The 22,572-nt window shown below is 40.8% G+C and overlaps 4 protein-coding genes across 7 annotated transcripts; 3 read left to right on the forward strand and 1 right to left on the reverse strand.

The window, feature by feature from the left end:
- Positions 1–4,814: 4,814 nt before the first annotated feature.
- Positions 4,815–7,143, forward strand: LOC141824506 (monoterpene synthase 8, chloroplastic-like). Its single transcript, XM_074711814.1, has 7 exons — positions 4,815–5,021; positions 5,114–5,390; positions 5,477–5,870; positions 5,983–6,201; positions 6,288–6,426; positions 6,501–6,734; positions 6,844–7,143. Exons 1-7 carry the CDS (start codon positions 4,815–4,817, stop codon positions 7,141–7,143), a joined length of 1,770 nt encoding a protein of 589 aa, XP_074567915.1.
- Positions 7,144–8,190: 1,047 nt separating this feature from the next.
- On the forward strand, positions 8,191–11,324 carry LOC141838687 (putative protein phosphatase 2C 64). 2 transcript variants are annotated; one of them, XM_074726246.1, is made up of 5 exons: positions 8,191–8,581; positions 8,684–9,040; positions 9,138–9,258; positions 9,355–9,578; positions 10,715–11,324. In XM_074726246.1, exons 1-5 carry the CDS (start codon positions 8,291–8,293, stop codon positions 11,162–11,164), a joined length of 1,443 nt encoding a protein of 480 aa, XP_074582347.1. In that variant the 5' UTR covers positions 8,191–8,290; the 3' UTR covers positions 11,165–11,324. The 2 variants fall into 2 exon arrangements, with proteins under 2 accessions (XP_074582347.1, XP_074582339.1); XM_074726238.1 differs by having other exon boundaries at positions 9,138–9,578.
- A 1,794-nt stretch (positions 11,325–13,118) lies between these two features.
- On the forward strand, positions 13,119–14,355 carry LOC141843185 (caffeoylshikimate esterase). The gene has a single exon (XM_074731229.1). It carries the CDS (start codon positions 13,199–13,201, stop codon positions 14,210–14,212), a length of 1,014 nt encoding a protein of 337 aa, XP_074587330.1. The 5' UTR covers positions 13,119–13,198; the 3' UTR covers positions 14,213–14,355.
- A 212-nt stretch (positions 14,356–14,567) lies between these two features.
- On the reverse strand, positions 14,568–22,252 carry LOC141839255 (peptidyl-prolyl cis-trans isomerase CYP37, chloroplastic). 3 transcript variants are annotated; one of them, XM_074726975.1, is made up of 12 exons: positions 22,027–22,252; positions 20,489–20,758; positions 20,329–20,418; positions 19,643–19,738; positions 19,238–19,345; positions 19,101–19,150; positions 17,564–17,649; positions 16,055–16,113; positions 15,739–15,894; positions 15,525–15,647; positions 15,028–15,077; positions 14,568–14,892 (listed from the first exon to the last, which is right to left on the reverse strand). In XM_074726975.1, the coding sequence occupies exons 1-12, from the start codon at positions 22,207–22,209 to the stop codon at positions 14,781–14,783; spliced, it is 1,383 nt and encodes a 460-aa protein (XP_074583076.1). In that variant the 5' UTR covers positions 22,210–22,252; the 3' UTR covers positions 14,568–14,780. The 3 variants fall into 3 exon arrangements, with proteins under 3 accessions (XP_074583076.1, XP_074583067.1, XP_074583083.1); XM_074726966.1 differs by having other exon boundaries at positions 16,060–16,113; positions 17,547–17,649; XM_074726982.1 differs by lacking the exons at positions 14,568–14,892; positions 15,028–15,077 and adding an exon at positions 15,086–15,399 and having other exon boundaries at positions 16,060–16,113; positions 17,547–17,649.
- Between the last annotated feature and the right edge of the window lie 320 nt (positions 22,253–22,572).

Here is a 22,572-nt window from a genome sequence, read left to right on the forward strand (position 1 = left end):
ACGTGAGAAGGTGGTTGTGCCTCGCGATCAAAGAAGAAGGGAAAAATTGCGATTTTCCTAAAATCACGATTTCCTCACTCTCTATTCTCATGCATGATCAGGGATTCCGATCTCCCTCCTTTCGAAGGGGTTGGCCAACATTTTCTTGGGAAACAATTGCAATATGTTGGAGGAGCTAGGAGAGAATACGGCGGGCAGCAAAATTGTGAATCCTCTATTCTTTGTAGCGCTGGAGTTTCTTTAATCACCAACGAAGATGGAGGGGCGGTGGACGCGTGTGAGAGGGAGAAACGTGGCTGTAGAACCCCTGAATTGCAATTAGGGTAGATCTCGATTGGCCGGAGCCGGAGGAAGCGACGGAGACAGAAGGGAGGCGGCGATGCACTAGGGTTTTGGCGTGCTCCTCTCCCACGCGACTGACAATGCTTTATCTTGATCTCTGGCGATTCTCACGCGGGGGAAGAAGCCATGTTCCAAGCCTAAAAACTCGATCCATGTTTTCTTGCTTCCATGCAGGTGAACCGAGGAACGCACTAGCCGAGTTAGGGTTTTCCATTTTAGGTACTATAGCTGATCGAGATTTAGGATTTACTATAGCAAATCAATTTAGATGGATAAATGGTCTTGATTAATCCTAACTATTAGGATTTAATACCAACCATTCATACCTACTTTAATATTATATCTTATATAACACTTCTTATTGGGTTTGGATCCAATACAAAGCCCCATCCCGTAGCTTAATACTCAAAACTTAAATGTCGATTAACTTACGTTTGGTTCAAAATCAAATTATTTGGTTTAATAATCAAAACACCTCCGATCAGAACCAAACCAATTTGGTTCATTTTGTCTTCATAAGACGAAGCCCACTATCACTTCCGATGGGCCAAAATATCTTCCATCAGGAACCAAACCATTTTGGTTCACTTCGTCTTCATAAGACGATGTCATCATTTTTTTTTCCTTTTGTGCAGCCTAATCAAATTTTATTTTTCTCTATCTAAGAATCCAATTCTTAAATTCGTTTTAAGTCATTCAGAGAAACTTGAGTGTGTGTGACTCAATAAGTTCTCGATTATGTTGGTCATCTATAATTAATCATTAATTATGGAATGATCATAAGTGATACCTAGTAGTATATCATGATCTTCAATTGATAGAAAAATCAATGATTGATTCCAGAATAATTTCTAAACTCTTCAGCAGCTATAATGAAACGTGTCTCGATCCTTTTACCTTCTTATACACGCTTAATTCAGGACATGATCTATTTGTGTCAGTCTCCACTAAGTTGACTACGTTACACCTAGCCTAAGTTTGTTTTATTGTCTTGTGGATTCAAGTTATTTATACATGTGTCTAAGAGCATCATACTCTTGACATGCAATGTTTTGAGTAAAGACTTTTAGTAGCAATCCTAACAAACGACCGCATGATATACATCTCCTTTTTTAATGAGCGATGAATCCTCTGTGGACTATCCAAACACCTTCCGGCACTTCAACTTATACCAAATCATCCCGAGTCCACACCTCCTTGGAGATGTTTGCTTAAGATGTCAAAGTACAAGCCTTCATAACCAAGATGACTTGAATACCGCAAGTCAAAGGAAATTGCTCACACTTAAATTACACTGAGATTTTAATTGACATATATGTATAAAACCACATAAAGTCTCATGGTAGGTCACTCCGATGAATTAATTACCTTTAACTAGCATCCACGTTTAATTCTCAACATCTAACTTCTTCAACTAGCAAGAACAGCTGTTTGATAAATCAATGAGTTTAAAATGTGTTAGTCTCAACATAATTAATGACGTCCATGCTCATCAATTCATTAATTAGAGATAATTTCAATATATTTATAATTGCACGTATAGAGATCTTCACTGCTTGTGATCCAATCATAAATTCTTTCATACTATGAATCATATTATAGATATTCAATAAATAAGTTTAAGATCCAATCAAATATATAGAGAATGTACACTAAAATAATAAATTATTATTTAGTTAATAAATAATATAATCATAATACTTCTTAAATTAAGTCAAGTGGAGTGGTTAAAGGCAAGAAGTCAGAGATCATATTTCCGTAAGTTCGGTCCATCTAATTTTAAACGACTTGCACTCTTCGACTCCATCATCTCAATCTATCAAACTTCAAATAACTCAAATTTCTCAACTCTACCAGCTCAATCCACCGACTCATGAGGACTTAGATTACTCAATTAATTAACTTCGTCATCTCAATTCAGTTTGATTCCTTAAGACTCGGATTCCTCAACTATGTAAGTTTGGTTCACCCGACTCCAGAGGACTCAGACTTTTTGATTCTATTATTTCGGCCCACACGATTACAGAGGACTCGGACTCCTCGGCTCAATTAACTCTGTCCACTTGACTCTTGAGGATTTAGAGTCCACGGTTCCGTCAACTCGGTCTACTCGGCTTTGGATGACTTAGACTTCTCGCCTTCGTCAGGTTAATCCACCCGACTCCATATGACTTAGATTCCTTGACTCCATCAGCTAAGTCTATCCGACTACAGAAGACTCAAACTCCTCGATTTTATTAGCTCGGTCTATTCAATTGTAGATGACTTAGACTTTTCAACTCTATTAGCTCGACTCACTCGTTTCCAGAAGACTCAGACTTCTTGGCTCTATCAGCTCGATAGACTCAACTCCAGAATGTTGGATAATTTATGTGGACTAGCATAATTAATAGGATGCTATTGGGCTTAGCCATAATGGGTAGGCTTGGTCCATTATTTCTTCTATATGTAGAGACCCCTATTCCTAACCCTAACATATGTGGATTGTCGCCCCATTGAGACATACACGAAATTTTTATCTACGGCGGGTGATAGGAGCAGTTTCTTCTCTACTTTCTCTCTATTGTTTAGGTTTCTTTCTCAGAAACAAAGATGAACTCATCGGCATCTTCTGCTCCAGGTATTTTTCTAACGTCTAATTTCGTATATTGTGTTTTCCTCATTTGTCATATTATGAATTAGATATTGTAGACTTTTGTTTTTTTTTCAATTGGTATCAGAGCCAAGTTTCATCAGATCATCCTCACTAATACCCTTACAATATTTTATTGAAAGATGCTGAAGCTTTCCATTTATCCATATTCCATTTTGTTGTTGGGTCACAGGATATAAGTATCTTATAATGCATGATATCATTATTCCTTCGAATGTGATTTTCTGTACTATTAAGATGCTTATAGTTCCATTTTGGACCTTTTCGTGTTATGTGTTGACTTATTTTGACATCTTATTATGGTCACATATTGTTGATTAATCTGATGTATTAATTATGTTGTCCAAGTGGGAGAATTTTGGATAATTTATGTGGACTAGCATAATTAATAGGATGCTATTGGGCTTAGCCATAATGGGTAGGCTTGGTCCATTATTTCTTCTATATGTAGAGACCCCTACTCCTAACCCTAACATATGTGGATTGTCGCCCCATTGAGACATACACGAAATTTTTGTCTACGGCGGATGATAGGAGCAGTTTCTTCTCTACTTTCTCTCTATTGTTTAGGTTTCATTCTCAGAAACAAAGATGAACTCATCGGCATTTTCTGCTCCAGGTATTTTTCTAACGTCTAATTTCGTATATTGTGTTTTCCTCATTTGTTATATTATGAATTAGATATTGTAGACTTTTGTTTTTTTTTCACAGAAGACTCCGATTTCTCACCTCCGTCAATTTTGTCCACCCCAACTCCAAAAAAACATAGACTCATTGGCTTCATCAGCTCAGTTCATCGGCTTCAACGCGGGCTACCCGACTCCAATTGATTCATATATACTCCTCGACCCTGTTAGCTCAATTCCAAAGGACTTAGACTATTCATCAGCTCAGTCCATTTCGACTCAAGAAGATCCAGCCTATTCAACTCCTTTAGTCTATATTTTATGAGTAGCCCACTGACAGTTACTACGATATTTTCGAACGCAACACCATGGCGGGATAGAGAAATAATTATGTGGTTGTTAGATGTGGTGTCCTAGATGCTTTCCTACGTACATGCGATACTCAGCAAATGAAGAAGCAAATAATGATTGTCTAATCAGTTCTTCCATTATTATTGACGTGAAAATGTATTTTAGTAATTATATAAACTCTAGAAAAAACTTAGACGAGCATGTATGTGAGATAACACATTCAACTTTTTCTTCCATAATTGTAATACTACTTCCATTTTTCTTTTCATTTTTTGTGTTAATTTGAACATCCTAGTAGCCACATCGAGCCCTCTGGATTCTCATTCTAATCTTTACTTTACTTGAGTGGTAGAAAATCCAATGCTTTCCTAATCTTCTTCATCGTCAAAGTCTATAATTTAATCTCTTCAACAGTTGGATTCTGCATTCATCCGATCACGCGGTCTTAGAGATCAAGCTTCTTAATTGTTTATATTTGAGTTTTTTTCCATCGCTATATTTATTTTGCAGTGAATGCATGCGATTTCTGTGGTGAATTAAGAGCCTGGAAAAAATATCTCAGAAACCAACACTCCAATTTAATGAAGAGTTACCAATGATTCGACGCGCTGACTTTCTGACGACGTGAGACAATGGCAATGCGAACCGAATTGACAGAGCAAAGCTTCTCTGCCTCTCATTCAAGCCAACGTGATCTCGAATTCTTCGATACGCTAACTTAAATTATCACTATTTGATGCACAACATGAAATGGTGATTTAAATATGTTTGATTCTTTACGATCAAGGTATTAAAAAGCCAAGCGACTCCGTGATTTTTTCATCACAACCAAAAAGCTCATTATGTCTCTGCTTTCCTCGGCTACTGCTCCACCATCGGTTTGCGCCATCGACAACAATGCTCGTCGGCCGGCTACCGCGCTCCGACGTTCCGGCCGTCAGTGGCCCATCCGGTGCGCCACCGAGAAAGTTCCAGCGAGAAAATACGTCCAGTACCTGCCAAACTTGCGGACTGCTGGCGACATACAATCATGCACACGCAGCTTTGAGGTTACCAACACACTTTCTAGATTCTGAAAATTGATGTATATGTATAGTTAATTCGTCGGATGTACATTACCGACAGTTGTAGTTGTTCACAGGTGGAAGAAGAGCACAAAGTTAGAAAATTCGATATACTGAAGGAGAAAACTAGGAATTTGATATACGAGAAGAAGGAAGTAGAGGAACAGCTTCAACTTATCGACAACCTACAACAACTGGGAGTGGCTTACCACTTCAAAGATGAGATTGAGGATGCTTTACGTGGGTTTCATGGATCTTTAAATGACATAATTAACCTGCAGCTGAAGGATAATTTGCATGCCTCTGCTCAGCTCTTTAGGCTTCTCAGAGAAAATGGTTTCTCTGTTACCGATGGTGCCGTAGTTAATTCATGACAAGCTTTCTTTTCTGTGTTAGTTCAGTTTTTATAGCGCCCCACTTTAACAAACTGTAATACTCAGATGTCGACATATTCAGAAGATTCAAAAGCGAGAAGAAGGCTCACTTGACAGCTTCGGTTCAAGATACCGAAGGAATTCTGAGCTTATACGAGGCATCTTATTACGCAAAGGAAGGTGAGGTGATACTGGACGAAGCCATGGACTTCACCACTAAACACCTCATAAATCTCTTAGACAAGGGATTCATTAATGAACCCGGTCTAAGGGAACGAGTGGCCCATTCCTTGGAGCTTCCACTGAATTGGAGGTTCCAAAGATTACACACCAGGTGGTTCATCGAACACTTCTCTCGTAGTAAAACTGAACACATGAACCCTCTACTGCTTGATTTGGCCAAACTCGACTTCAACGCTGTGCAGGACATGCACAAGGATGAGCTCAAACAACTCTCAAGGTAATCAACATATTTAATTCATAGATTCGGCCATGAGTAAGAATACGATTCTAACGTGGACTGGACGTGCGCGCGCGCGCGCATGCAATTAACTTGATCTTGATATACTTAGATGGTGGACGGATCTTGGCCTCGCACAGCATCTGCCCTTTTTCAGAGACAGATTGACCTTCAACTTTCTGTGGACTGTTGGTGGTGCCTTCGAGCCACAGTTTGGGAGCAGCAGAGAGGTAGAAACAAAGGCAAATTGCTTCATCGCCATGCTCGATGACGTTTATGATGTCTACGGCACCTTGGAGGAACTTGAACTTATCACAGATGCTATAGATAGGTGCATGATAATATATTATAACTAATATACCTATCAATAGTAAAATGCTCAATATCTGTTAATTTCTTTGCCCTTTTACATCACAGGTGGGATGTTAATGCGATCGAAAAGTTTCCAGATTACTTGAAGTTATGTTTTCTGGCAATTTTCAACACAGCAAATGATGCAGCCTACAGGATAACAAAAGAGAAGGGCCTGGACATACTTCCTTACCTAAAGAGAGCTGTACTTATCAATACAATCAATACTATTATTTTCATCATAAACTTGTCGATCGGTAATGTGGTGCTTGCATGCAGTGGAGAGATCTATGCAATGCCTTCTTAGTGGAAGCTAAATGGTCCCATCGGAGCTATACTCCCACGCTTCAAGAGTACTTGGACAACGCATGGATATCGGCATCATGCCATGTATTCCTCACTCATGCTTATTGCACGAGCCCATACTTAACCAAACAGGACTTGGAGAATTTCAACGCTTACCCAAAGTTACTACAACACTCTTCTGTGATTTTTCGACTCAATAATGATTTGGTATAATTAATAAATATATATATATATATACACACGTTCATTTGGACGATTAATTATTTCTGAATTAAGATTAATGATTTATATATGTGTGTCTATTTTGGCTATGCAGGTTGAATCGGAAAGCAGTGGCGACGCCTCGTCCATTCATAGTTTGATGCAGGAGAAAGGTGTTTCAGAGGCTGAGGCTCGTGGGGAAGTGAAGAAAATGATCATGGACAATTGGAAAGCCATGAACGGAGATCGAGTTAATTATACTTGTGGCTTTGAGGAGAACTTCAAGATTTGTGCGATCAATCTCGCTCGAATGTCCCACTTCTTTTACAGAAATATAGATCGATACAGCGAGGCTGCAGATGGAGAAATCAAAAATGCAGTGACCTCCATCCTGGAAGAACACATCACGCTCTAGACTTAATTCGTAGTTAGACAGAATAAATCATAGCACCACTGTCTGTACAAAATTATCATATATATATATATATATAGAAAAATGATAGTCTGCGGTCCTTATCCTGCGCTCCCTGTGCGTACCACCTAACTCATCGCCACTGTCGGCGCTCTCACTTCGCCGTCCGGCCACCGTCGGCCGCCGCATCACGCCCGATGGACGCGCACCTTGCCAGCGCACAGCTTGGCATCGGATTCTGGTCAAAAAGTGGTCGGAATCCGACAAATTCGGCCGGAATTGGCCGCTTGGCACTGGCAGCCGATTCCGGCCAAATCGCGATCGGAATCCAATCAAATTCCGATCACGATTTGGTTGGAAATCGGCCACTCGGCACTGGCAGCCGATTTCCGATCAAATTCGTCGGATTCCGACCACTATCCGATCGGAATCCGGTGCTAGGCGGTGTGCCCGTGAGTCGCGCTTCCATCGGGCGTGATGTGGCGACCGGAGGTGGTCGGACGGCGAAACGGGAGCGCCGGCAGTGGCAATGGATCGGGTGGTGTGCACAGGGAGCACAGGATAAGGACCGCATACTAGCATTTTTCTATATATATATATATATATATATATATATATATATATATATATATATATATATATATATATATTACGTGTGTGTGTGAAAAATAATTTTATTTAATGCGTGTGTGAGTTTGCAATATGAGTACGTAGTTCTCCGCACAGCTTCTTTAATAAAGGCAAATTTATTGAGGTTCGATTTATTAATAGAATCTTAATTTCTGTACAATTTTAATTGAACAAATTGTACGAACGGATGCCAATTTAAGTTGATTAATCTTTATCACCCATTAATTGATTAATCGATACATTTGGATAATTTATGTCTTATCAAAAATCAATTAACTAGTCGCGATTCTAAAAGACCTGATGGCCCCCACTTTCCCATGGTCTTCCGTTCCCACCTCTTTCCAATTTCTCGCCCAGTCCTTCTGTTTACTTTTCCCCGTATTTATTAATATCTGCGAAGAAAAGGAGAGAGAAAGCAGAGAGGAGGATTTGCCTTTCCGCTCTCCTTCCTCCCTCTCCCTCCAATCCGATCTCTTCCTCGTTCCGGGCCTCGCGCGGTTGGTGCAGCATTGCGATCCGTATGGGAAACATTCCGACCGCCATCGCCTCGGCTGCCGCCGCCGCCGCCACCGCCTCCCCAGCCAGCGCTCTCCCTCGTTCTGGCAGTACTAGCAGGAGCGGCAGGCGTCGGACGAGGAGGAATGACGAAGAGCGAAGAGAGGCCAGTCGGAGAGGCGCATCGCTTCCGGAGGATCGGCTGCATGTCATCCCGGGTCGGATCTTCTCGAACGACGGCAGGAGCTGCACCGCCTCCATCTACACGCAGCAGGGCCGCAAGGGCATAAACCAGGACGCCATGCTTCTGTGGGAAGTAAGAAACGAAAAGGCTGGATTTTTTTTTGTAATCTTGTTTGCGTAGTCGATGCTTAGTTTGCTGCCGGTTTCCTTGTTTGTGTGCCTGTGTTTTATGCAGGACTTCGGTGGCAAAGGCGGCGTGCTCTGCGGTGTGTTCGACGGCCATGGACCTTACGGCCACCTCGTGGCTCGCAAGGTGAGGGATGCCCTGCCCCTCAAGCTCCTCCCCTTTCTCCCTTATCCCGGCGGTGGCCGCCGCCGCCGCCGCCACGGTGTGAACCTGACGTGTTGCGGCCTGGCAAGGAGAGACGATCCGCCGGTGCAAGATCCTTCCTTCTGCGTGGAGGAGCCGTCTCTCTCGGTTTGGAAGGAGGCCTTTGTGCAATCGTACAAGGCCATGGACAGGGAGCTCCGTTCTCACTCCGCCCTCGACTGTTTTTGTAGCGGCAGCACAGCCGTGATCTTGTTCCAGCTGGTTTGCTTCTTCCGATGTTTATTAGCACATAGTTAAGATTTCTTCTTGTTTTTTATGGCCCCGTCATCGGGAATTTTGTTCCTGCGCACACGTACAGAATTCGAATCTTTTCATTGCAAATATTGGGGATTCCCGTGCTGTCTTGGGTTGCAAAGGTGACATCGCTGGTTCGATGGTTGCAGTGCAGTTAACGGTTGATCTGAAACCCGACCTTCCGAGTATGCATCAACTTGATCCTTTAACCCTTCGTTTATTGATCATTCGTTTATTGATCAATCAACGACGGCTGTATAAACTCGCTGTATTTCCTGCAGGGGAAGCTGAGCGAATCAAGAATTGTAAAGGAAGAGTATTCGCACTGCAGGATGAACCGGAAGTGCCGAGGGTGTGGCTGCCTTTCGATGATGCTCCTGGTCTAGCAATGGCCAGGGCTTTCGGCGACTTCTGTTTGAAGGATTATGGAGTGATCTCAGTCCCGGAGTTCTTCCATCGGTCACTCACAGAGAAGGATCAATTTGTTGTTCTTGCTTCTGACGGCGTAAGTGTTCTAATTCTTCCTCTCACTAGAGCTCCTTGATCTTTAGAATTCACAATTTCCTAACTCAGTATATTCAATGAGCCAATTTCCTGGCATGATTGACGAAACTGGAATAATTTATCCTATCACAAATTTCTTCCTAGAAGCTTTGAACAATTGGTCCTTATTTTCACATTGTTCTCTAGGAGCTTCAATCATTTATACTTCCAACCACCAGTGGACAGACTCTCATGGTTTACACTCTGCTTAAGTTTGTATCATTCAGGAATCACTAGTTACAGATTGTTAAGGCCAATGAAGTCTAGCTTAAGAATCCATCATATATATATATATATATTTAACGGAGCTTCGAGGTAATTAATGGTCATGATACTAATGGAGAAGACTCATAGTTTTACCATGGCAGAACAATCATGATGAAGTTCTGAATGATGTTGATAAATGGCAACATTCTAATTTTTAGTTTGCAACTGCGAAAGAGAAAATTGTACTACTGTAGCTCCTAGCAAGTTATGGGACTTAGTTCTCTCATTATCTTGAGTGTCGTTTTAGTAGGTTAATCATCAATTTCAAATGTCAATTTTAGTCGAATGGTGCGGCATCTACCTTTCATCTCCTATTCAGTACTCCCCTGCTAAGGACATATTGCAAAGCAGGGTCTTATATCTGGAAAACTATGCGTCGGCACTAAGCAGGAGCCTGGAGCTCCTGAGTTCTGACCACATTGTTTGCACACGGTGACTGTCATGATCTAATCTTGTTTGGTAGTTTGGGTGACTAAGGCTGATATAAATCTGTTGGCGTTGTACATGTTACTGTTTAAATGAGACACCCTACCAAGGATTATCCCCATTACAAAAGCAATGGCATAAAAGAGAACACTGGCGAAAAGGTTGAACATCCCATTCGTGAGTTCAGCTGTCGGCTGTGACAGCTAAAGCAATGACATCTACAGCATGTTTCATTGTATCTTTTTTTGACTGTTTGCTTAACTTTTTGCTGACCTGCTCATTATTGTGGAAGAGAAATAGCCCCTTTGTCGAACTTTTCTTTATTGCACAGCACATGCATCCTTCACGTTATGGTTAACCTTTCATCATAATTAATACACCAGTGTTATATAATTGATGCTGCAGGTCTGGGATGTACTCAGCAATGAAGAGGTTGTTGAAATAGTCTCTTCATCTCCAACTCGGTCATCTGCTGGAAAGGTCCTTATTGAAGCTGCCGCTCGAGAATGGAAGCTCAAATATCCAACTTCAAAAATGGATGACTGTGCAGTGGTTTGCCTGTATTTGGACGGCAAGAAGGACATTCTTGTGCCTGAGTCTCTTGATAACAGCTCGACATCGTTTGTTTATCCTGGCAACGAGGATCCCAGAGTTGAAACTGATGAAGCACAAGGTCCCGAACCCACATTGGACCGGAACTTCACTGTCAGAAACACCAGGATAGCAGCTGCTCTGGAAGAACAAGGAACAGAATGTGTTACAGAGGATGAGAACTGGTCAGGCCTCGAAGGAGTGACTCGAGTTAACTCAATTGTTCAGCTTCCAAGATTTACAGATGATAAAAATGAAGAATGAAGCCTGCTGCCGAAGCATTTAGGAATTGTAGTTTTTTTTTCCCATTCATTCAAGTGACATGTAAATGCTTCAAACCAATCCACTTTCCTGAATCTGTCACCTACTTTTTGTAATGATGTGATATAACGAGTGCGTATCATAGCAGATTTGCCGTTTTTCATCGCAATAGCAAGAGATTAGCAGAATTTCAATTCAAAACGATGATTATTTTCCCTCCCTGTATTTTCTAAAAGGAAGATGGCAACACGCCTCGAAGATTTGATTTGACTGGATTCTTAAACCACCGTGATGAACAAGATCATTCAAAAGTCAAAGTTCCTGCCTACTCCGGAAAAGATGTGGCAACAGCCCACGCCGGTCGACCTACGTGTCAACCGGCGTGGGCTTCTTCGTTAGTCAAACTGTCGGGCGATGACTTTTCAAAGGTCAAAACGCGCAACGACGGCGTTCAAGCACGACTACTCCTCACCATCGCGGATGAACAGTGGACACGCCGCTCCCTATGTGATTTATACACAACGGATTCACTAGGCATTGCTTCATCTGCGCAAGAAGACAGGCATCGTCTGCAGCTCCTGCAGCAGCAGACATGGAGATCAGCCACTCCGGCGAGGACGGCAACCCACCACCTACCCCAGGCTGCTTGCAAGCTGCAAAGCCGCCGAGGGCAATAGGGCGAGCGGGTGCTCCGCCATCCAGGCCTCCTCGACGGCCACATACAGCACCCCGCGGCCGGCGGCGGTCCTCCCATGCTTTTGTGTCCGACGGAAACCAGTCGGGCAACCGGGAGGTGCTCCGGCGGGCGCTCTACCCTCCTCCGACGCGGCCGAGAAGTCCTGTGCCAGGCCAGAGGAGGTGGTTCTTCCGTCCCACGCCGAGCCCGCTCTCGAAGATGTCGTTGGAGTAGACGTGATCGTTTCTTTTGGTCGATCGCAGCCACTTTCTCTAATTATGTTCTACACTAATTCTTAGATTAATTAGATCTTCTCCGATTTCTGCAAGAATTTGGAGTGCTCTGTTCCCCCACTCAGATAGCAATTGTAAAAACTGTTATTTATAAAGTGGAATTGGTCATCAAACAGAGAATTGCTTTGTTTTTTGAGTTTGATCGATTCACAGTTGTGCTTCTAATAGAAGAAAACCAGCTTCTGTATAATCAAAATTTGGGAGATTAAGAGATTAATTAACATTTCCATTGGTATTTTGATTTGGGGGTTGCAATCTTGTTAAGAACAACGAGCTTTTCCTATTAGAAACAACACAAAGTTTAGCTCTCACTTCGTAGTGCTCAGACAGTTGAATTATAATTCCCAGTAGCATTTGGTAACGAAGAAGAATTCTAAAAGGAAAGATTCTAATTAAGAAGTCGTGTAGTATCAAGAGCTAGAACATGATCTCTTCTTGCCAATCCCCAAATCATGGTCGAATTCGACAAGCTCAAAGTAAACAAAATTAGAATTTTTATTATGCACGGGTGTTCCTATTCTCTGTCCTTGATATTTTTCTTCATCGTGAAAGCTTTAGGCATGCTGAAAAAATAACTAAGCGCAAGTCACAACCAACAGTTTGATTGACAGGTTAATGATTGAGATTTCATATTGTATTTAGATGATAAAATACTAACACATTTTAATAAAAAAACCCTTAATAACAAAATTTATATGAGGTTGGAGATGAAGTTAGCGTGAAGAAATACCTTTTTCCTATTTAGTAAACAAGGATGCGAAATATAATATTTAAATATGAGGAGCAAAATAAAAAAAAGTAACATATAGGTGGGTAAAATGAATTTTTTCTGAATCACGACAAACGTGAATGCCAGCCCTAGCATTTTTCTTGAAAAAGAAAACCGCTGCTATAACGGAATATTCCAAAAACGATGGCACATATCGGGTATTAATTACTGCCACGATACAAAGGCCCGATACAAACGGCCGCTATCTTTCCCTTGTGGATTTGGAAACCTTCCCCTACCACTCTACCTGGTCAACGCAATCATTCACCAGCAAAAACAGTACCAGAGGCGATTTCGCCATGGCGACGACGCCTGAAAAGAGTCAACCTCGCCGCCATTTTTGGGGAGACGATCCGGCTGACGAGGCCGACTACTACGCCGCCCACGGCGTCCACGCCACCAGTTCCTTTTTCACCTCCCCACACGGCCTTAAACTATTCACCCGCTCATGGCAGCCGGAGCCGGCGGCGGGGAGCCCGCGGGCGGTGATGTGCATGATCCATGGCTACGGCAACGACATTAGCTGGACCTTCCAATCCACCCCTATCTTCCTCGCCCAGCACGGTTTCGCCTGCTTCGCCCTCGATCTCCCCGGCCACGGACGCTCCGACGGCCTCCGCGCCTTCGTCCCCGACGTGGAAGCTGCCGCACGCGACTGTCTCGCCTTCTTCCGCTCCATCCGTCATTCCCCGGGGATGCAGGGCCTCCCCTGCTTCCTCTACGGCGAGTCCATGGGCGGCGCCATCTGCCTCCTGATCCACCTCATCGAGAAGGATGAGGAGTGGGCCGGCGCCGTGCTGGTAGCCCCCATGTGCAAGATCTCCGACAGGTTGCAGCCGAAGTGGCCCGTGCCAGAGATCTTGACCTTCATGGCGAGGTTCGCCCCCACGCTGCCGATCGTACCGACGGCGGACCTAGTAGAAAAATCGGTTAAGGTGGAACAGAAAAGGGTGGTGGCGGCGAGCAACCCGCGTAGGTACGGGGGGCGGCCGAGGCTGGGCACCGTGGCGGAGCTGATGAGGGTCACCGACCGCCTCAACGCGCGCCTTTCGGAGGTCACCGTCCCCTTCCTCGTGCTACACGGGAGTGCTGACGTGGTCACCGACCCCGATGTGAGCCGGGCTCTCTACGACGCGGCCCGGAGCGAGGACAAGACCATCAAGATTTACGACGGCATGCTGCACTCTTTGCTCTTCGGTGAGCCCGACGAGAATGTCGCCATGGTTCGCAAGGACATCCTCAACTGGTTGAATCAGAGGTCCGGCGGCGGCGGCGGCGGAGGCGGCGGCGGAACTGCTACTCGACCCGAGTAAGTACTGCGGCCTACAAAGAGAAGCTCTCTTTGATTTACATAAACTGCTTGTGAAGCAATAGAACTAAATTTGTAGGCAACATTCAAACTGATATTTTTCCAATGGGATTTGAGAATTTAGCCTATCCAACAAGTATTGGTTCATTTACACTCATCCTGGAAACACAAGAATTTAGACAGATTCATTAAACGCAAAGGGTTGAAACAAATAAATTTTATCATTCAGTTTACAAACACTCAAAAGCAAGAAAACAAATTAAGTACCTATAGTTATCACAACAATTGCAATGCTGAAAAATAACTGAAGAATTGGATCGACAAAGATCGACAAATAACTGGATCGACAAATAACTCAGTTTAGAAACTTCTGTACAATCCAGACGTAGCAACTTCTTGCGATGATTTAAATGTCACAAAATGTAAACAATTAAGGCTTCGAAAAGCACCTCCAAGCTTCTTGTTCGATTTAGCCGATGGTTAAGCATCATCGTTGGTTGACATGAAAGGGCTATGTTTTCTTACGATCGAGGCGTGAAGAAATGGAAGAGCACGCCGTGGTAATGAGCAGATCAACTCGCTTCTGGCAAAATCAGGCGGTCTTGACCTTGAACCAACTTAGCTGATTGGATAATATCTCCTGTTTTTATTTGGGGCAATATTTCTTTGCCCCTGACAGTATATCTGCAAAATGAAAATGATAGCATAATTTCAGGAAGTTTCAATCATGAAAGATCAAGTAAATCTGATTCTGATGAGCACACACTGCATCATGTAAAAGAATTCCTAATGTTTATTAGTTGAAGAATTAAGAATTACCCAAAAACTGAAAATTGCCCTTCATCAAAAGACAAACCTCCTAAGCCAGACTGAAAAAGGAGGATTAGCACTTGGCAATTGAAGTTAGATGAACGAAATAGATAGTAATCACACAAACCAAAATGATAAAATGATGTACATCCATAATGCCAACTATATGACTGGAATAGTCAAACTAGATACAAAATAGTTGTTACATGTTAAATTGGCTAGGAGCATCAGCAAAGTACCATGAAGTATTATAGTACCATGAATTATTATCCAAAAATTGACTATACTGATTATGTATTTATGATAAATATTGCAATGCTTATCATCTGACAAACAAAGCTGCCATGACTCCATTTGAATCTTTCACATTTCCTGGTTCATCTAAAAAGTCAAGTAAAGTGGTTAACGTTTTAAGTCTCAATTACTTTGTCTGTAGATGAAATCCAACTGAAGCATATCTGTAAGTTTTACTAAAATATGATAGAGAACAATATTGATTTGCTCACATTTCTCTTATCATAGAGATAGAAAAAGAACTGAGATGGTGAAGAGTACTCCTCAGAGTCCATGTTATGTGCCATGGCAACAGCTCCATACACAGAGAGAGGAAGCACAGGCAGCTCTCCATCCTATCATTACCAAATTCGAAAAGATGATCAAAGCACGAATTGAATAACCCATTAACCAATTATCACCAATGAAGCAAGAAGGCATTTAGACCTGAACACTGAGAGTAGTCTTGTATAATGGCTCAAATTGTCCAGAAGGCATTACTTCCAGTGGAACAGCATAGCCATAGTTCACCAGTTCGTTATCCGATAAGATAGCTTGGCTAGCACATTTCAACTTGACTCCATCATACGCTCCATCAGTCACCTGTATCCCAAACTTTTAATTCCATGCTTCTTAACTGACCATGATTAATTTAAGAACTAAAAGTACTTTAGTAGAAATTTAAGATAAAGCTTGTTACTGCAACTCCTGAAAAAGCCTACTAGATGCCAGTAACTACCATGAAAGAATTTATTCAAGATACCTTACCAATTTTGCAAAGTTTCCAGAAGTTAGTGGGGCAGAATACCCATCCAGGACAACCTGTGGATGCCAAGAACAAACAGCAAAGTAAAATTTGTGAATCAATAAGATTATCTTGTCATCAACAGTTTTGCAGTAGAAAACAGAAAAATATCGTGTACACTTTTTTAGTTAATAGATATATAATCACTGACTGCAGTAGGATTTTGACTTGTAAAACAAACATAAAATCAAACTAAAGGGAAAAAAAATAATAAGATTTATAACCTAATTTAATTTTTTTTCCAAGTCATTTACCTCTAGGACCTCTACATTGGAATTTCCAAAAATTCCTATTTTTACGATTGCCCAAGTTGAACTTTTCCTTTGTTAAGAATGTTAGTCAAACTTTGCTGCAATTTATTCAAGAGCAAAAAGACACATGGATTCTTCATCATGTTGCAAAAGGTAAAACATTCACTCCAGGCGCCCCTCAATACCAGCCCCATAGCGATTTGAAAGGAGTAAATCACGGTGACTGAACTACCTCTTTGGATGGGAGGGAATTTATTCCCTATGAGATTGTTCCCATAGGGATTCGATCCCTACTTCATGTGGCAATCTACCACCCGCGTCCCAACTCGACTACGCCCGTGGAGGCATGGATTCTTCATCACAGGCTCTTGATAGGGGGGTCTTTAATTTCACATCGGCAAGCAGTGGAGAGCATCAACTCAAAAGATCTTTTCACCCTATGAGGTAGCTTTTGAAAACCACGAGGATCTCATTTCTAAAGCAGACAATACTTCAACTGACCCATAATCACATGATTTGACCAAAATACGCAGAATAACTGCATGAATGATTACTGCTGTGGGAACAAAACAAGCTTCAGTTCTTCGTCAGAGGCTACAATGAAAATGAAGTCCTATATTGGCATGAAGTGCAAAGTCTGATGGCCTTATATGCATTAAGAGCCCTTCATCCTTTGAAACGTTTTTAACAAAGTCCTAACAGACCTACAACACGTGGACCAGACCAAAGTGATCTCATATTCTCATTAGCTCACTGTTGGATAGATAGATAAGCACACTATATTTCTCATGCATCTTTCTAGTAACCTTAGACCCCCATATTCATGGTAGATAAAAGACTGTTGAGAAAATGTGGGCCTGTCTATATATGACTAAAAGAAGGTTTTAAAGTTCAAGTCACTTCATGTTATCTAACTGCTAATCTGACCTAAACATAAGCAATATAATTCAAATCTCATCTGAAGCTCTTCAACTTAATCTCAACATGTTATTAATGTTCAAACAAGCATTAAATAACACTACAATTTGGCACATATTTCTTGTTTATCTACTCACAAACAGTCTTATTATGATATACTTATCTCTGACTGCGCAGGCATTCCAGTTTTAGCATTGCTGTGATTATAATGCTTATATTTGAAGATGTATTCTTTGTAAATAGATTTCATTAATGCTATCATTGCACCAAATGAAATGAACCTGAATAGTAGCTGTACTTTTTGGTTCACTACCAGCACTAGGGGAGAACATAGAGCCATCCACTTTCTCAATGGTTATTTCAACTGTTCCTCTACCTGTTAGCCTACCAATAGAATGAACACGATCAATGTAAATTGTCTATTCATAGGAAGTACCAATATAAATCCTTAGCTTAATTATAGTTGAAAGAAGAGAGTTATCTTCTCTCCATGAGTTCCATGACGAACGTACATCGACATAAAACACTAGTTTTTAGTATAACAAAAATCATTCAGGCCGGCAAGCAAGCTTTACAAATAAACAGCAAAAAATTATTTCAACTTTGCCCACAAATGACAAGTGATTCTGAGCCATCTGTAATATTGGAAAACAAATCATTGGCTTAAGCACAAAATTATCATTTTTTGATGTACAAAGACATACAAATAAAAATTTGTTGAGCTAAAAAACAATGTTCACTTATCATGCTTTAGTACTTTCTAAATTTACTTATCACAATAAATTTGAATGAATAAAATCTTCCTTTGGTTGTTCTGCCTGAAACTTAATTCACATAATATGGGTAAACAAAAATATGTTGATTTATCAAAATAGCAATAACTTGATTTCTTGGAGATAGTACTCTTTTTTCCAGAATATGGAGAAACAATCAAAGCTCTGCCAGTGGTTATCTTATGTTTCAGCAAATACAATTTATACATCTCAAAATCTTTTTATCCGTTGTACTAATTCCAATCTCTTAAAAGGATACCTGCAAGAAGAATCTATCTAGATTATGACACCATTTAGGTTTAACAGAACTATAGTTCTACTCTTTTTCGAAGTTGGTGAAATTATGATCATTGCAAATCATACAGAATAGGATTGTTCAAAGGTACAACTTGGAAGGGCAACAAGGAGAGAGGGCTAGTTGAAAATTAAAAAAAAGAAGTAGAGCAGAGCAAGAACTCGAAAAGAGAGATAAATCAGTGACTCTTCTCATTGTAACTTCACATCTCCTCTATTCAACACATTTACATAGATAATACACCAAAGTCCAACATCCACTAATCTACAGCATACTCCATGACTCCGTAACTATGCCTGTTTCCTTATTGCACCTACAGATCACACCTAACATACTCTATGACTCCCTAACTATTGCAAACAGTTCTTGTACCTCTATGAAGCATTTAAATATCTAATTCAACCTCTATGAAGCTTAATCAAGATTGCAATGCAGTAATTAAATTTAATGTCAAGGGTAAAAAGAAAAATTTGTCATGATAAATAGATTGCGAGTATCTTTTGGTATAGAAAAAAATCCCAAACCAATCCTAAATTCGTTAGATGTTAAAAGTGGTTTTTGTAACTAAGTAAAAAAAAAAAGAATAAAAAAGAGAGAAATCGAATTAGTGAAGCATCATGGCAGAGGTTGTCTACTATCTGATGTTTCAATCAAACTAAACAAATATGGAGCATCAGCAGATATTAGAACAAGACTGCTAATTCTGAAGCTACAGTCTAGCAGATATAAAAGGCTGGAGTTATAAGGAGTTGAGTTGCACAAATGACCTTGGATATTTTAAGTATTGCTCAGGCAACAGAAAAGACAAGCCTGGAGCCTGTTTAAAGGGCGGAAAAAAATCTCAGAGAAATCAGAAGAAAGAATTTCTTTATTATAAGTATACTGTAACACTAGATGATTTTACCTGTAGCAATTCCAACTGTGCTAGGGTGTCAAGAGATGAAGCAAGAGCCACAGATACCTTGTCTGGGTCGTTTTCCTTAATGGACGTAATAAGTGTTTGCAGTCCTCCCTGAAAGGCATACAGAAAATTCTTCCTAAATACTTGAGTCACTCAAGCAATGTATATAAATGCAAGAGAAAGATAGCTCGAAAGCTTTGGGATTTATCTAATAGCAAGCTTCCTCTCTAATATGCATTGCAACGAAGAACCAAGCAGGAGTTAATGGCAAGTGACTGGTAAGACTAGGCTGCCTTCAGGCTATGAATAATTTTGAGGAAAGATTATAATGAAATAGATGACATCCTGAAAGGTGAACATCATGGTATTTTAAATTCCCATAGCTTTGAGTGCCTAAAAGAAATGTACCTTTCCATCAATTAAAGAAGAATATAGCACTGATCCCTTTTCCTTGAGTTCTCCTGGTATACTAGTCAATATTAAATCTTTTTCCTCAGTTACAATCTGACAAGAGAAAAGAACATTAGTATATTGGCAGTAAATCCTAAATTGAATTGATGAAGCTACTAGACTCATATATACATCATTCTGAAAGGAGGAATAAGAAATAGTTGAGTTAGTTCTGAAGAACTACAGAGAGCTTAATTGATGTTAATAGGTAAATATTTTTCTTTTTGTCAAATACAGACTCAAATATTCTATTCTAACCCATATTGGCAATTAATTACTACCTATAATCATAATGTTAGAGAATAAAGAAGATGATCATGATTTTATTTTCCTTAGTGAAATAACTAGCTAACAGCTGTGTTAATAAGTAATAACACCTGCAAGGAAAAGGTGAAAATGGAAGCACATATTTATCCATTTCAATGCCAATAAATACAGGTTATCAAAGAACTAAGGAATTTATTCAAACAATTAAAAATAAATGGAAGGTTCATATAAGCTCAAGCCAACAAGATTACAAATATCTTATTCATAACAATAGATTTTAAGAGACACTAAATGGAGCAGAAAAGCTTCCTACAGCTCCACAAGAGTTGATTTAGGACACCAACTTCTACAAGAACAGGATGAAAAGGGCAATGGACCTTCAAAGCTTTCTTCACGTCACTTTCCATTGTACCATAGGGCTTTCTTTGTGGTATTCTTAACAAGTATGAGATGTCCTCCAAAGAGTCCTATGTCGCAAAGAGAGGGTCACATAAGAATTAAGTCAGAAGAAGGTTATTGTATAGCAACATACTTTACCTGTATATATTTCATGTTTTGATTTGCAGGAATTGCCTTTCTCAAAGCAAGCTCTCCAGTTCTTGGGACCTTAGTATCAGGTGAATAAAGCACCGCATTTGCATAATAAAGAAACTCTAGGTCCCCATAGCTCATAGGTAGTGGTAATGTAATTTGCATAAACATAAGAATCACTGCAATCGCTCTAGAAATTTGTTTCCTTCCTACATTGAGCACTGATAAAATGGAAGACCATGATATCTGATGCAGATCTGAGAATTTCTTGGTATCCTATAAAAAAAGTATAAGGAAAAGCTTACACAAGTGGGTCAGACTGAACAATAAAACACCAAATACTATTATATTTTAGCACATTTGATTCATTCTGAGACAACATAAGTATGATACCAACAATATATCAGGTTTTTAATTTTTCTATTTTGCCCCATTTGAAAGAGGGATATGGGAGGAGATCTATCATGCTCATTTAACTAGGAGAGTATTACACGCCCAAGTACAACCAAAAGATGAAACATATCTGAAAAAGGAGTAGCCGTGTTCTCTAGTTTTTAAATAAAAATTTCCTACAGCAAATATTTTTCAGCAAGTTTTTGGAATAAATCATCTCTTGCTCCATCAGTGCAGACGGTGTTTTCCAGTTCTTTACTTTTGCTATCACATCATATAAGTTCTCTCTGCGGACTAGATGAAAGTTAGATAACATACATTGTCAGTTTGTTTTTTGCTTGTGCATTGTCTTTGTTGTGTCTTATTTCCAATAATAGGCAGTCGGATATACGAAGCTCCCGTCAATACGGAATCCCGGAGAAGGGTATACTGTACCCAACCTTATCCTACTTTACAAGAGGCTTTTTTCGAGATTCGAATTTGTGACCTTTAGGTAGCGACAACTTTACCGTTGCACCAAGGTCCCTTCTTATTTCCGACAGTATGTTCTAAAGAATTTAATTCATCAAAGAGACTAAGGAAATTTGCGGCCTCGCATTACATAAGTATGTATCTAGGTATCGGATTAGAGTCCCCAGGACATAGTTGAGTTTGTTATTGCGGGATAGATTTGCTGCAGTGGTAAGGATTGAATCTCGACGAAGTCGAGACAATGCCCTCCCTGTAATGATCAACTAAGATGATAATAGAGCTAGCCGTGTGAAGCCGCTGAGGTGGCGGATTTCACCTTTTGCTGCAGTATAGGTATCGGATTAGAACATTCTTCCTCATTGCAATAGGTCCTACAAACTACATAAGGCATTCCAGAAGTACAGATGCCAGCATGAGCGGTCTCAGCCCGTCCTAATCCACATCAAACCTTCACGGAAATCAGCTAACTTTTTCTCTCCTTCTATGACATTTCCTTTACTTGATTCATGCTTATGCAATGGACTATCGCCTCGGAGAGCGATTCCAATTTATAGGAAGCAAATTTCAGTTCTCGGTGGGACGTCAACCGAAAGCTACTACACAGCAACAAAAACCAAAAACCAGCAGCAATAAATAACACTGGAAGTCCCGAACCAAATGGAAAAGAACTTCGCACTCACCGAACACTTCCTGGAATTCTCGGTGCAGATGGCGCAGCTCCGAATGCGAGCTTTGTTCTTCTGGCTTCTCAGGAGCCCCTTCCGCCTACCGACAATCCGAGGAAGGAAAAGTGACGATCCCCTCCAGTGAACTACTAAGAACGGCGGACGCCCAGCGGCCAACGGCACCAGCAGAGGCGCCATGATTAGATAAATGAAGAAAGTAGATGATTCGTCTTCTCTCCCTCTCCTGTTTCTTCTTCCCCGGTTTATCCACTGCATCACATCGTCACGCCACACCCGATATTGGGCCGCCAGGTCGGCCCAATTGTGCTTAAGCGACCTGGTTCGGCCCAATTGGGCTTCCAACTGCAGCGGCCCATCGAACAACAAACCTTTTCGATTCATAATTAATAGTGTGATTAACAAATTAGTTTTTAATTCGATAGATATTCCGTGAAAGCAACGTGACCTTGTGACCACAGCAGTTTGGAGTCCTCGGACATTGAAAAACAGTCACATTAACAACGACTTAGCACTCGTAATCTCGTTATTTGGTGTCCAATA

The sequence above is a fragment of the Curcuma longa genome, chromosome 1 (genome assembly GCF_044706935.1).
Source record: "Curcuma longa cultivar G26 ecotype Majalengka, Jawa Barat chromosome 1, ITB_CL_G26_1.1, whole genome shotgun sequence".
NCBI lineage: Eukaryota > Viridiplantae > Streptophyta > Magnoliopsida > Zingiberales > Zingiberaceae > Curcuma > Curcuma longa.